Genomic DNA, 13,546 nt, shown 5'->3' with positions numbered 1-13,546 from the left:
ATGCTTATTGATTAGCTTTGAGGGGATGATGGTATTGAACGCCAAGCTGGAGTCAATGAAGAGCATCCTGATGTATGCATCGTTGCTGTCCAGCTGTTCCTCGGATGAGCGAAGAGCCAATGAGATGGCATTTGCTGTGGACCTGTTGTTTGATAGGCAAATTGGAGTGGATGTATGTTGCTTCTCAGGTAGGAAGTGATATGTTTTATCACCAATTGTCAAAGCTTTTCAACACTGTGGATGTAAGTACTACTGGATGATAGTCACTGAGGCAGTTTACTCTGTTCTTCTTAGGTACTGGTATAAGTGAAGTCTGCTTGAAACAGGTGGGTACCTCTGACTGCTGAAGTGAGAGATTAAAGATATTGCTGAACACTTCAGCCAGTTGTTCAGCACAGGTCTTTAGAACTTGGCCTGGTATCCTGTCTGGGCCGGATGCTTTTCATGGATTCACCCTCCTGAAGGCTGCTTGCATGTTGGCCTCAGAGACTGAAATCACAGGATCATTGGGAGCTGTGGAAGTTCACGATGGCTCCTCCCTGTTCTGATGGTCAAAGTGAGCATGGAAGACATTGAGCTCGTCTGGAAGCAAAGCCCTGTTATCGCCTATGTTGCTGGATTTTACTTTATAAGAGGTGGTAGCATTCAAGCTCTGTGACAACTGTCGAGCCTCCTTCACTGATTCAAGTCTAGTCTGGAATTGCCACTTCACCCATGAGGATGACTTTTCAGAGATCGTACCTTGATTTCTTGTAACTTCCTTGGTCACTGGACTTGAATGCATCTGACCTTGCCCTCAGCAGGTTGCAGATCTCACGGTTCATGGTAATACCTTGTTCTAGTGTGAATGCCTGCAAGAATTGAATCTTCTTGTAGCATATGGTGATGTACAACATATATACTTAGATATTAAATTTGCTTTAAACTTTAAGCTTTGAAATCAGCCATGTCTGAATCACAGAGCAAATATTCTGGGTTGAACGGACCAATTCTGCTCCTATGTCATATAGTCTTATGTTGGTCCTAGAACACTGCCTGAGTTCCGGAGGCTGGGGTGATTGGCTACCATTATCTTTCTTTATGCAGAGTGTGACTCCACCATTGGCTCATAGTCTGTGCCACGGTAATATAATGAGTACAACATTATTACAGCTCAGAGTGCTGAAGTTCAGAGTTCAATTCCAGCGTCCTCTGTAAGAAAGTTGGTGTGTTCTCCCTGTGTGCGCGTAGATCTCCACCGGGTGCTCTGGTTTCCTCCCACAGTCCAAACATGTACCGGTTAATAGCTTAATTGTTCATTGAGGAATTTGCCTTGTGATTAGGTTAGGGTTAAATTAGATGGGTTGCTGGTTGGTTTGCTTTGTCCGCCTGTTCCGTGCTGTATACCTAAATAAATAAAACAAATAAATAATTGTAAGGTCATAGTCAAATGTAGCTTTGATGTGAAGGACAGTCACTCTCATCTCTGTAATTGGAATTTAACTTAAAAACTGCTGGAAGAAATCAGCAGGTCAAACAAAGGGATGGTTGAAGTTTTGGTTTGAGATCATGCATGAGGACTCTGACCCAGTCCTGACGAAGGGTTTCAGCCCAAAATGTCGACAGTGCTTCTCCCTATAGATGCTGCCTGGCCTGCTGCGTTCCACCAGCATTTTGTGTGTGTTGCTTGAATTTCCAGCATCTGCAGATTTCCTCGCGTCTGACTATTCTGTTCGTTTGCTTCAGATTCTTACATATCCAGTCTCTTTGTCTCTGGAATGTAGCTCTTTTTTCAGTGTTTGGAACAAGTTTATGATGAGCTCCTAGATTTATGTAAGATTTGATCTTGTTTGACCAGATATTGGATGGCAGTGTATAATGTTTCGTGTGTGTGTGTGTGTGTGTGTGTGTGTGTGTGTGTGTGTGTGTGTGTGTGTGTGTGTGTGTGTGTGTGTGTGTGTGTGTGTGTGTGTGTGTGTGTGTGTGTGTGTGTGTGTGTGTGTGTGTTCTGTGACTCAGATCCAACTAAAAAGACATAATAATAACTTCATGTGAGTCCCACAAATCTAGTAATTTCCTTTCATAATATTTTTTGTATTTGGAATTTCTCAGTTCCATGCAACTGCAGACAATATGCCTAACAGACAGTGCTAGGCTCAATGCAAAGTATCCTCACACAGCGATTCAGAGACCTGGCTTACCCAACCTGCGGAACTGGCCAGTGGAAACTCACGCAAAGTGGCCCCTCTCAGTAATCTATTCACTTCTTTGCAGCATCATAAGTGCATTTTAAGAATATCACATTTTCACCACTGAGAACTTAAAACTATTATTTTAATGTATCCATTATACTTCAAAGTAATTAATTATTTTTTAAAATAATCAAACATTATTACACATTTTATTTGACTTATGATTCTTAAAGGGAATTAAAATATCATGTAAGTTAAATGAAATGACCTTTCTCGGCTAATTTCTTGAACTACTTAAGTGAAGCCTGAGATAAAATTTATTTGCAAACATTCAACTGATGGTGCTGAAATTGTGCAAAGCTGATATAATGTGCATAAGATTGATAACTGACTTATTTCCAATCATGCGCTCACAGACTGGGATATACTTATGATATTCATGATCTTGCTTAAACTGTAACCTGTATGTTCATCACTTCGAACGTGATAAAATAGGATGAGTCTCAAATGATTATCACCATCTCCTAGCACCCATTGGCTCAGCAGCAAAGTAGAGATGAACTCTGTGGACTTATTGAACCAGCCAATAGCCATTAATCCTATTTGCATAACGTAGAAATAGGTGGGACATTGAGTTTGTTTTGACAAACATAATTTTTAAAAAATTTAGTTATCCACTGTTGCACATCTTTCAAGCCTACAGATACACAGTCACACCAAAAAGCTGAGGACCTCAGATAGGCTAAACTACCCTTGTCTGTATTCGTGGTGATTAAAAAATATGTTATTTGTTATGATGAGCTTGAGCTGAAGTAATGGATTCAGCCCAAGCATTACTGGAACATTCCTTCAGACCATTAGAAGTATCTAAGTGAAGCATTGCCTTAGAGGCAATACCTATCATCAAAGATCCTCCACATCCAGGTCATGCCAAAAACCAAAGCTTTTACAGTCATAAAATGACTTCATGATTTTTAAACTCAGTGTTCTGACTGATGAAGTCAAACATGTCATATCCATTCGTTATCATTCTGTCTGTTTGTTGCTTCCAGAGAGTGGTGGATTTAGAACCCAAGATCCCTCTGTAAATCAGTTCTGTTAAGGGTACTGTTGTTAACCATATACTTACATTTATCCCCCCCCCCCCAAGTGCAACACTAGATTAAAACACATCTGTTATTTCTTTGCCCATATCTGTAAGTGATCTACAGTATATTTTTCAATGTCCTTTGACAACCATCTTCACTAATTGCAACTTTACCAATTTCTGTTTCTTTGTCAAGTTTACTAACCAAACCATCCACATTTTCATCCAAGCATTTAAGTATATCTGTAACAGTGGAGATCCAAGCACTGATCCATGTGGAAAATAATCCACTTTCACCACTATGTCTTCTATGAGCAAGCAAATCCTGAATCCAAGTCACTAAGGATCCCTAGTATCTTAATCTACTGGATCAGCCTATCATGCAGATCTTGTCAGATATCTTATGAAACTTCATGCAGGCAATAAACACTCCCTCACACACATCGATCACTTTCATCATCTCTGCAACAAACGCAATCCAGTTAGAGACATGATTTGCCTTGAACAAAGCCATGCTGGTGGTCCCTAATTGTCCCATGCTTTTCCAAATGCAATTAAAGCCTCTCCAATGTAATTGGCATGTATTTGCATGGATTTTTCCTTTTTCCCTACTTAAAAAAACAATAACATTGGATATACTTCCACAAATTTCCCTATGGCTAGAGGGGATATAAAGATTTTCAAGGCCTCAGTAATCACCATTGTTTCCTCTCTCAATAACCTGGATAATCTCCATCAGGCCCCTTGTCTACCTTAATGCTCTTTAAGAGACCTAACATGACCTCTGACTTGATCACAAAATACCCAAGCATATTAGTATACCCCACAATGACATCACTATCCTCCATGTCCTTCTCTTTTGTGAGTACAATGCAACGTACTCACTTAGTGCCTTGCCCACATTCTTTTACTGTGAGTATGCATTTGTTCATTTGTCCTTAAGTGGTGTCTAGTTATCCTCTTGTTTTAGTGCACACAGTCCACTCCTCTTCCAGCACCTCTCTTCCTCTCTTTTTAACCCTATACACTTTCTGTTCCCCATGTCCATCATCTCATTGACATAACATGGTCATGGCAAGGGTATGAACTCTTCCTCCACCCTGTCCCATTGTTGAGTCCTGGTCTCAAGAAGACATTAGAACCCGTGGAAACTGCACACCACCAGCCCTGGTCAATCACAGAGTCATATATCACAGAAATCACAGAAACAGTCCCTTCAGCACCCACCCTCCATATGTATGCCAACCATAAAAAAACAATTCTGATATATGGTCTCAACCTGAAACATCAACCATAGATACTGCCTGACCCACTAGGTTTCTCCAAAAATCTGCCTTTGCTCCAGTACCTTCCCCTTCTGAGACCTTCATGTGCCCTCTCTTGATCTTCTGCTCTGAGATAAACCCCAGAGTGTCAGAAACATCAATTCTCCCTCTGCCCAATGATGCCTATTCTTGCTGAGGGACTTTGCTTCTGGTGTTCGGGCTCTGCTGTCAGTCCATCCCAGGTCTATTCATAAACTCTAGTGAGACTGTTACAACTCTCCTCAGTGCTGCCTGAGATGATTGGAAGAGGCAGATACTCTCATAAATTTTAAGTAGTATCTAGACAAATAACTAGAATCCAAAATCAGATTTATTTTCACTGACATGCTCTATGTCATGAAATTTGTTATTTTGTGGAATCAATACAATGTCAGATATAAAACATTATTATACGTTACAACAAAAATTAAAAACTCAATAAATAAATAATGCAAAAGAGAAATAGTGAGATAGGGTTCATGGACCATTCAGAAATATAATGGATGAAGGGGTTCTTAAAATGTTGAGAAAAAATCTTCAGGCTCCTGTATCTCCTCACTAATTGTAGTAATGAGAAGATAGCATGTCCCAGATGATGAGGATGCTTGCTGCTTTCTCGAGGCACTGCATTTAGAAGACAGCCTTGATGGCAGAGAAGCATATACCCATGATGGAGCTAGCTGAGTCAATAACCCTGTGTGGCCTGCTTCAACTCTGTGCATTGGAGCCTCCCTACCAGACGCTGAGTGGTGCAGCCTCTCAGAATGCTCTCTGTGTTTGAATTGCTGTGACACACTAGGCGCAGTCCATGAGTTGGTAAATGGGATCACTAAAGACAGGCACAGGTTGCTGCATGACTCTATGGCTGCCTGGATGTAGTTTCCTGGAATGCTGCCATTGTCTTGTTGAGTCCTGGACTTGGTAATGGGATAGATTTGGAGAACTTTTTTCAAAGATGGGTTTTCCCCACCAGTAAAACTCCTTGCGAGTAAGAGATATCAAGCATGCAGAATATGCATTTTGTTTTTACTACATGAGGATTTTGAAATACAGTGTGCTGGTAAAGAGATGGGCTAGGTCATGGCCTACGGTGATGGTAAAGTACCATTAGGCTCCAGGAGAGCTTTTATCCTGCTGCTGTAAGACTCCTGAACAGACCTCTTATATGATAAAGTTGCACTTTTGATGTCTCAGTCTACTCCAATATGGTTCTTGCACCTTATCTGCTACCTGATCTGGACTTTCTCTATAAATGTAACACTATATTCTGCATTTTGTTATTGATTTCCCTTTGTATCACCTTGATGTACAGAATTTATTGAGAAACTGCGCGGAATAGGACTTTCGAGCTGCTCCATCAGCAACCCCTGATTTAATCCTAGCCTAACCTCAGGACAGTTTACAATGCCAATTAACCTACCAGTTGGTACTTTTTTTGGACTGTGGGAGGAAACTGTAGCACCTGGAAGAAACCGATGTGGTCACCTGGAGAACTCCTGACCGGCTGGGGTGGGAATTGAACCCTTGTCACCTGTACTGTAAGGTGTCTTGCTAGCCTCTATGCTACCGTGCTGCCCCATATCAGAACGATATGTCTGGATGGCGTGCAAACCGATGTGTGCCACCGCATCACAGTATACGCAAAAATAATAAACTGGTTTCCTATTACCAGGGTTGAACATGCAAAATCTTCAAAGGAATGTGACATTAAAAAGACATGCATGAAGGCACAAAAGAAATGAGTGACATGGTGATGCAGACAGTAGATGTAAAATGATCAGTTTTCAGTCCATGGCTTCTATGGTGTTAGTACATTCTGCCTGTAACCTTGCAAGTTTCCTCCAGATGGTCAGATCCATGCGATTAATGTCTCTCATCATCTTGTACACTATCGGGTCAACTCTCATCCTCTGTTGCTGCAAGGAGAAAAGGCCAAGTTCAGTTAATGTATTATCATAAAACATACACCCCAATCCAGGCAACATCCTTGTCCATCTCCTCCGCACCTTTTCTATATTTTTCACATCCTTCCTGTAGTGAGGAGACCAGAACTGAGCACGGTGCTCCAGGGTGGTCTGACAAGAGTCCTATATAGCTGTAGTATTTCCTCTCAAAGAGATTAGAAGAGAAGTAGAATGAATAAAAAATAAGTTTCAATAAAAAATAAATTACTAGACTCCCAGATTTGTGGGTATTGGGCCTCCTGCCTTCAGTCTCTGGCCTCTACCTCCAGACTTGTTAATGTTGGGCTTTCTACCTTCAGACTCGATGAGCTTTGGACTTCAACATTTGGCTTTGCCCTCCAGTCTTCGCCAACTTCTGGGGATCGATACCAGGCCTCACTGATCACTGGTTAACCTTTGGTGCCTGGGATTTTTGCATGTCATGCAGAAGATACTCCCTCTGATTGTGCAATTCCTGCCCTTCACACTTGCTCGCTCTCTGTACTCACCTTAAAGTTTCAACCTTCCTTGATGCTTTAATCAGCAAGATTGTTGGGAAATGGAGTCAATCATGGGCTTGTGCCCCGTCTCTAAGCTTCTACACCTCAAGGTCACTCGCCTCCTGGAACCTTCTTCGTGCCAGCAAAGCACCAGATTGCTCAATCAATCTTCAAACTGTAGATCGCAGGCCCCAACGGTACCAGAAACACACTTAAAATAAAAAGAAGTGCAGTTTTGTGGACTATCTGGAGATGTCGCCCAAGGTAGCATTGGTGGCTGACACCAAGTTGGTGAGACTGCACAGTTTTAGTTAACTTGTTTTATGGAAAGATATCATTAAACAAGAAGATTTATGAGAATAGTGCCAGGACTTGAGGGCTTGATTTATAGGGAGAGCTTCAACAGGTTGGGGTTTCATTCATTGGACTGAGAGGTGACCTTCTAAAGGTGTATAAATCATGAGGGGCAAAGGCAGAATGAATACAAATAGCCTTTTATCACAGCAACTCAATTATGGTGTTTTATGAATTGTACAGAACAGTTTCTATTACAAACAATATATATCATCTGTCAACCATTGTATTATCCTACAAGCTGATATCATTTCAAAATGCAGTCCCATTCTTGGATTAATTTTCCTTTAGCCTTATTTTCCATTTGTGGTATATCTTTCTTTACAGAAACAACATTTGAGGTTATGTATATTCTGGGTTATGTTTTTCCATGAATAGAATATTTTAATGTTTTAGAAATATGAAGAAAAACAACAAGTATTTTGAACATTACATTACTAAGACAGGTGACACTTCTGCATTCACTGGATAAGCTGTCTATCTCTTGTTTCTCTTACAGCTTGTCATTCACCAATGTCTTCAAATGCTTAGAACTGAGCTTGTTGACATTTCTGAAAGGTAAACCAATGTGGTTGCAAGGCATGGGAGGTATCAAAATTCAAAGATCCCACTTTGAACTTTGAACTTTATATCCTCTGACATTTAGAGGAAAGAAAGATAAATGGGAGCTTGACTGTGAATGTTATGAGGATGTTATCTTCATTGGAAGATACAAAACTAGGAGGCATAGTTTCACAAACGCAAGAGGTTCTACAGATGTTGGAAATCTAGAGCAACACAGACAAAACTCTGAAGCAATCCAACAGGACATTTTTCCACAAAAATAAATAAACAGCCAATGTTTCAGGCCAAGATCCTTAATCAGGACCGAGAAGGAAGGGGGAAGACAACAGAATTAAATAGATGGGGGGTAAGGGTGATAGGTGAAGCCGGGTATGTTGGAAAAGTAAAATACTGTAGAAGAAGGAATCTGATAAGAGAGGAGAGTGAACCATGGGAGGCTGGGAAGAAGGAGAGCACCAGAAGGAGGTGATAGGCAGGTAACAAGAAGAGGTAGGAGGCCATAATGGGGAATAGAGGAAGAGAGAAAGGAGAGGGGGTAGAAAAGAGAGAAAAATAAATGACCAAAAGAAGAAATCAATGTTCATGCCATCAGGTTGGTCGATAAAACCATGAGACATAAGAGCAGAATTAGGCCATTCAACCATTGAGTCTGTTCTGACGTTCCATTATGGTTGATTTATTATCCCTTTCACTGTTCTCTTGCCTTCTCCCAAAAACCTTTGATGCCCTGACTAATCAACCTCTGCTTTAAATATACCCAACAACTTGGCCTCCACAGCTGTCTGTGGCAATGAACTATGCAGATTCACCACGCTCTTGGTGTACTTGGTGAAGGATCAGTGTCAACTAGCCAGTTCAGTCACGGATTTTCAAGTAACTTAAGTAGACCAGGTAGATGCTTCAGTAGTTTGCAGTTTACCACACATGAAAAACTTGAGAGAGTTGTTGGTCTGGAACAGAGGATCTAAACTCCTGCTGCATAGCTTGGAAACTACTTTGCTCCCATTCCATACAAGAAGATCATAAGAAGATTAATAAAAGGGTTGATATTTTAGAAATACTGCGAAAAGTAAATGTGGGCCTGAAAGCACTGCTGTCCAGTCTCACTGCTAATGAGGAGAAACTAAAGACGAGCTGACAGACTAGAGCGGTTTTGTCTGTGGAAGAGGTGGAAGCAGAACTGAAAAGTCTTAAACTGCAATCTGAGAGGAAGATTGCCACCCCATTCATGGTGTAACATCTGGAATAGACCCTACCTGCATCATCTGGTCCTGAACAAATACAAAATAATAACACAGATAAGATTGCTTTCAATAAACTAGTTAAAAGTATGAAGACAGGTGGAACCTTGCAATCAACTCCCCCCGAAATTCTTCTGCCCCCTGTAATGTAGCCTCCATCCCCAGATATCCCAGGTGACCTGCTTGTCAGTCAGAAACATATACATCAGTTCTGAATCAGCAAGGCCATTTATCCCCCATCCCCTTTGCTCTCTGAGGCTCTTCCTACTGACAATGCAGTACCCAAGCCAAGATGTATACACACACCACCAAAAGATAAAATGCCTTTGGTGTCATCCCCCAGTCGCCAGTACCTCGAGTGGCCTCCAAACAGATTGTATCTCCAGTTTAGAGACAAACTTTCAACTCATGGCACGGGATGATTCCCAGGGTTATGTCTGGAAATAGAGGCAGTCTATTCTTTCCTTTGTTGACAAAAAATGCTTTTTGTTGTTTGTTGAATTTGATGATTACAACTTCAAATATTAATTGTTCAGCAGCTGGTCTATGAAGGGGGATAAAGCGTTAAAATAAGGAGAGGGGACATGTTATGTATTCATGTATATTTTGTCCCTTACGGGTTGCTGTCAAGCTTCCCTGTGTGTTATCTACTGAACGTAATGTGAGAGGGCATTCTGGGTAGATGGCTTCCAAGTAAAATAAACAGTGGCACATTTGTTCCTCACCTCTCTGTCTCTTGTGTGTGTTACTCATGACCACCTGGCTTCCCAGTACCACAAACATAACATGGGGTCTGACCAAAGCCTTATAAAGCGTCAGTATTACATCCTTGCTTCTATATTCTAGTCTTTTCAAAATGAATGCAAACATTGATTTCTCTTCCTTACCACCAACTCAACCTGCAAGTTAACTTGTAGGGAATCCTGCACAAGGAATCCCAACTCCCTTTTAAACTCTGATTTTTGAATTTTCTCTTCGTTGGAAGCTCAACCCTGAAAGTGGTCTTAGGTTTAGTTTCCCAAAACAGGTTTAGCTACTTCAGCAGTGAGATGATGGGAAATTTCTTCTCTTTGTGGTTGTGGCTCTTTGGAATACTCTACCTCAGAGTACTGTGCGTGTTGAGTACATATTGATTGGGCTCAAGAATGGGGACTGGTAGATAATTAGACTCTAATAGATCCAAGGATATGATGATCCAGCAAAAAAGTGGAGTTGTGGTCATTGAGCAGATCAACTAAGTTATTACTGAATGAAGAGGTCATCTCAAAGGCTGAGTGGCTAAATCTTCATTCATTTCTTACCTTGACATCATGAAAGTCTATTACTGAAATGACACAATTCCATCCAAAATGTTGTTGAAATAATAAATTCCACCCACCATATGCTAATAACATTCAGTTAAGTATTGTAGTATCATTACTCCATGTAAAATATATTCACTAGACATTGTTAAATCATTATTACATACAATTTCAGGCCAATCACAAAATAATTTTAATTAAATATGAAAATAAAATGTTTTAAAATAGATTTCTTAAAATAATCAGTTTTATATATTTCTCGGAGAGGAGTAACACATTAGATACAATGATACACGACATTGTATTTCTTAGCAACTCTGTTGGCTCTTCCACTGCTTCTGTTCAGTCACACTAGTTATTTGATGTATGGCAATGAATGAAAGAAATTTTGCTTCAAATGAGCTTCAGGAAGAATTAAAAATCATTTGCTTTGGCTGCATAATTCTGATTCAGAACCCAACTTAATCAGTCTCCCTTTCACTGTTTGATCATGTCTGTAACCTCAAACCCGAGCTGAATTCCCTTCTCTAAATATGCTTGTAACATCAGCTCAGTTCTCCCATGTTTATGTAATTCCAGACCAATATTCCAAAGTTGCTCTGGCCATCCTCACATCTTACACCTTTAATAGACTTGAGCATAACCAAATCCTTCAGCTGTATGCTAATAACACATTATTTACATGATTCCAAACCAACACACTTCCTGGTCCAATATGGTTACATTATCATTCATTTTGCTGAGTCAGTTTCTGTGCAGTGTACAGAGCAGGCATCTTGTGAATTTTGGAAAACCATGTCTCCCTGCTCACTGAGGTTAGACAGCTGTGAAATAAAAAGACTGAAGGTGAGGAGGATGAATTTGAATGGGTGAATTCAATGTAAGATCCAGCCAAAAATAACAATAAACTGAAATAAACTTATTATATCAGGGTTAGTTTGGAAACACATATAGATTAATGAATATTTATCATACATTTACTGCCAACTTATATAGAAATAAACTAAATTTTTGCAAGAACGCTTCAAATGAAATATATGAAGGTGGTGTTTAGCTTTCCTGGAACAGGATATCTTTGCTAACAGTTGTCTGTGAAACAGATGACTGGTTCTCTATTTGCTATTGCCTCTTATCATTGTATTACATAGACCGTGAATCAGGACCCACAACCAATGGGAAAAGTGGGGTGGAGTGGGTGTGGCTCTGTGTGAATTGCAATAAATACAGACACATCAAGCCAGAGGTATCTCCTGGTTATTGAGAGGTCTGAAGAAGTGAAAACTCAGCAACAATGGTGCTCTCTAGTCAAAACAAAAAGGCTATAGAAGAACTGGGCAACCTGATAAAGGCAAATGCTGAAGCTTGGGGTGCAGATGCTTTAGCCAGGTAATTTTCTTCGATTCACAGTATAATTATTGCATTTTCAGCTATTATTTGTAATTGTTAACATGTCTTTGCATTTCACTATACTAAGACATTCTCTGCATAGAATTGAAGATTTTCCAAAATAATGTGATTGCTGGTCTGAAGAAAAATGAAATTTAATTCTAGGTGAGATGTAGTGTATATTGCGTCTGCAAATAATTTCTGTCTTCACTTTCCATGCTTCTGAAGGCTGTTTGAGCTCCATCCTCAAACTAAGACATATTTCTCGAAATTCAGTGGCTTCGAGGCCTGTAACGAACAAGTCAAAAAGCATGGTAAACGGGTAATGAATGCTCTGGCGGATGCAACCCATCACTTGGATAACCTGCATTTACACCTGGAAGATCTTGCCAGGAAACATGGTGAAAATCTTCTTGTGGATCCTCATAACTTTCATGTATGTATCAATTTTACAGAATCTTCCTCATTGTCATTACACAAACTATGACATTGTGATTAGATCAGCAACTCCAAACTTTCAACTGTATTTAGTTTAAGTTTCAGCAGTCTGGAAGTGTCATCTTGATTACCTTAGCTGGGAATATTTTGTCCTGTTACACTATACATAGGAAAGCAGTCAAAGTACAATCAACACATGTTTAATGTGTAAAATCACATGTTGAGAGTATTAACACCACCTTATATTATTTATTTTTCACTTTTACAGCTGTTTGCTGATTGTATCGTAGTCACCCTTGCCGTTAACTTGCAAGCGTTCACCCCGGTAACCCACTGTGCGGTCGACAAATTCCTTGAGTTGGTCGCATATGAACTGAGCTCCTGCTACCGTTGAAGATGCAATCAACAAACCGTGGTGAATGACAGCAAGATCATCACTTAAATCTCCTCCTGCGTGTTTTCTCAAGCTGTTTGCTAATAAATCATTAGTCCTGTAAACACACTTACTGTGTTTGCTTTTGCTCTTGTTCTTTAATTAATTCCACATTTTGGCATTGATTAATTGTCATAATTGGTAAACTGAACTAAATAAACATTCACTTTTATCAATGCTTTATCGTTTGCTGTGGCTGATTCATTATGTATACCCAATTTCAGAAAAATACCTGTCAGATTTGTCCATTAGCAAGAACACAAACATTACTGCGGGGTCTGTTTACCCCTATCACTAGATAACAACAAAGAGGAGAAAGAACTTGAACATAAAACCATTTAGCCAACAAGTCAAGTCGCTTTTATTGTCATTTCAACCATAACTGCTGGTACAGTACACAGTAAAAACGAAACAATGTTCCTCCAGGACCATGGCGCTACATGAAACAACACAAAACTACACTAAACTACCTGAAACAACACAAAACTACACTAGACTACGTGAAACAACACAAAATTACATTAGACTTCAGACCAACACGGGACTACACAAAGTGAACAAAATAATGCAAGACAGTACAATAATTAATGAACAAGACAATAGGCACAGTAAAGGGCAAATTACAATATAATAATAAATGATGTAACTGTAAATGTCAACAATGTAAACAATGTTTTAGCATAAAATGTCTCTTTGCATTAATAGTTACTTATGCACCTCCTCCCCAATTTATATATGAACGAGGCTCTCTGCAGAAATTTTTAAAAAGCAAACATCTGAAATTGGACATTAAAATCTCTCCATACAGCTATTATACATTCAGC

General features: G+C 39.8%; 1 protein-coding gene across 1 annotated transcript; it reads left to right on the top strand.

The window, feature by feature from the left end:
* Positions 1-11,692: 11,692 nt before the first annotated feature.
* Positions 11,693-12,900, top strand: LOC140735594 (hemoglobin subunit alpha). Its single transcript, XM_073060814.1, has 3 exons — positions 11,693-11,851; positions 12,080-12,287; positions 12,558-12,900. The coding sequence occupies exons 1-3, from the start codon at positions 11,757-11,759 to the stop codon at positions 12,681-12,683; spliced, it is 429 nt and encodes a 142-aa protein (XP_072916915.1). The 5' UTR covers positions 11,693-11,756; the 3' UTR covers positions 12,684-12,900.
* The last annotated feature ends 646 nt before the right edge of the window (positions 12,901-13,546 follow it).

Source organism: Hemitrygon akajei, chromosome 11, assembly GCF_048418815.1.
Source record: "Hemitrygon akajei chromosome 11, sHemAka1.3, whole genome shotgun sequence".
NCBI classification, from domain to species: domain Eukaryota; kingdom Metazoa; phylum Chordata; class Chondrichthyes; order Myliobatiformes; family Dasyatidae; genus Hemitrygon; species Hemitrygon akajei.
Note: the sequence above shows the minus strand (reverse complement) of the source record. Positions and strands in the feature narration are given on the sequence as shown.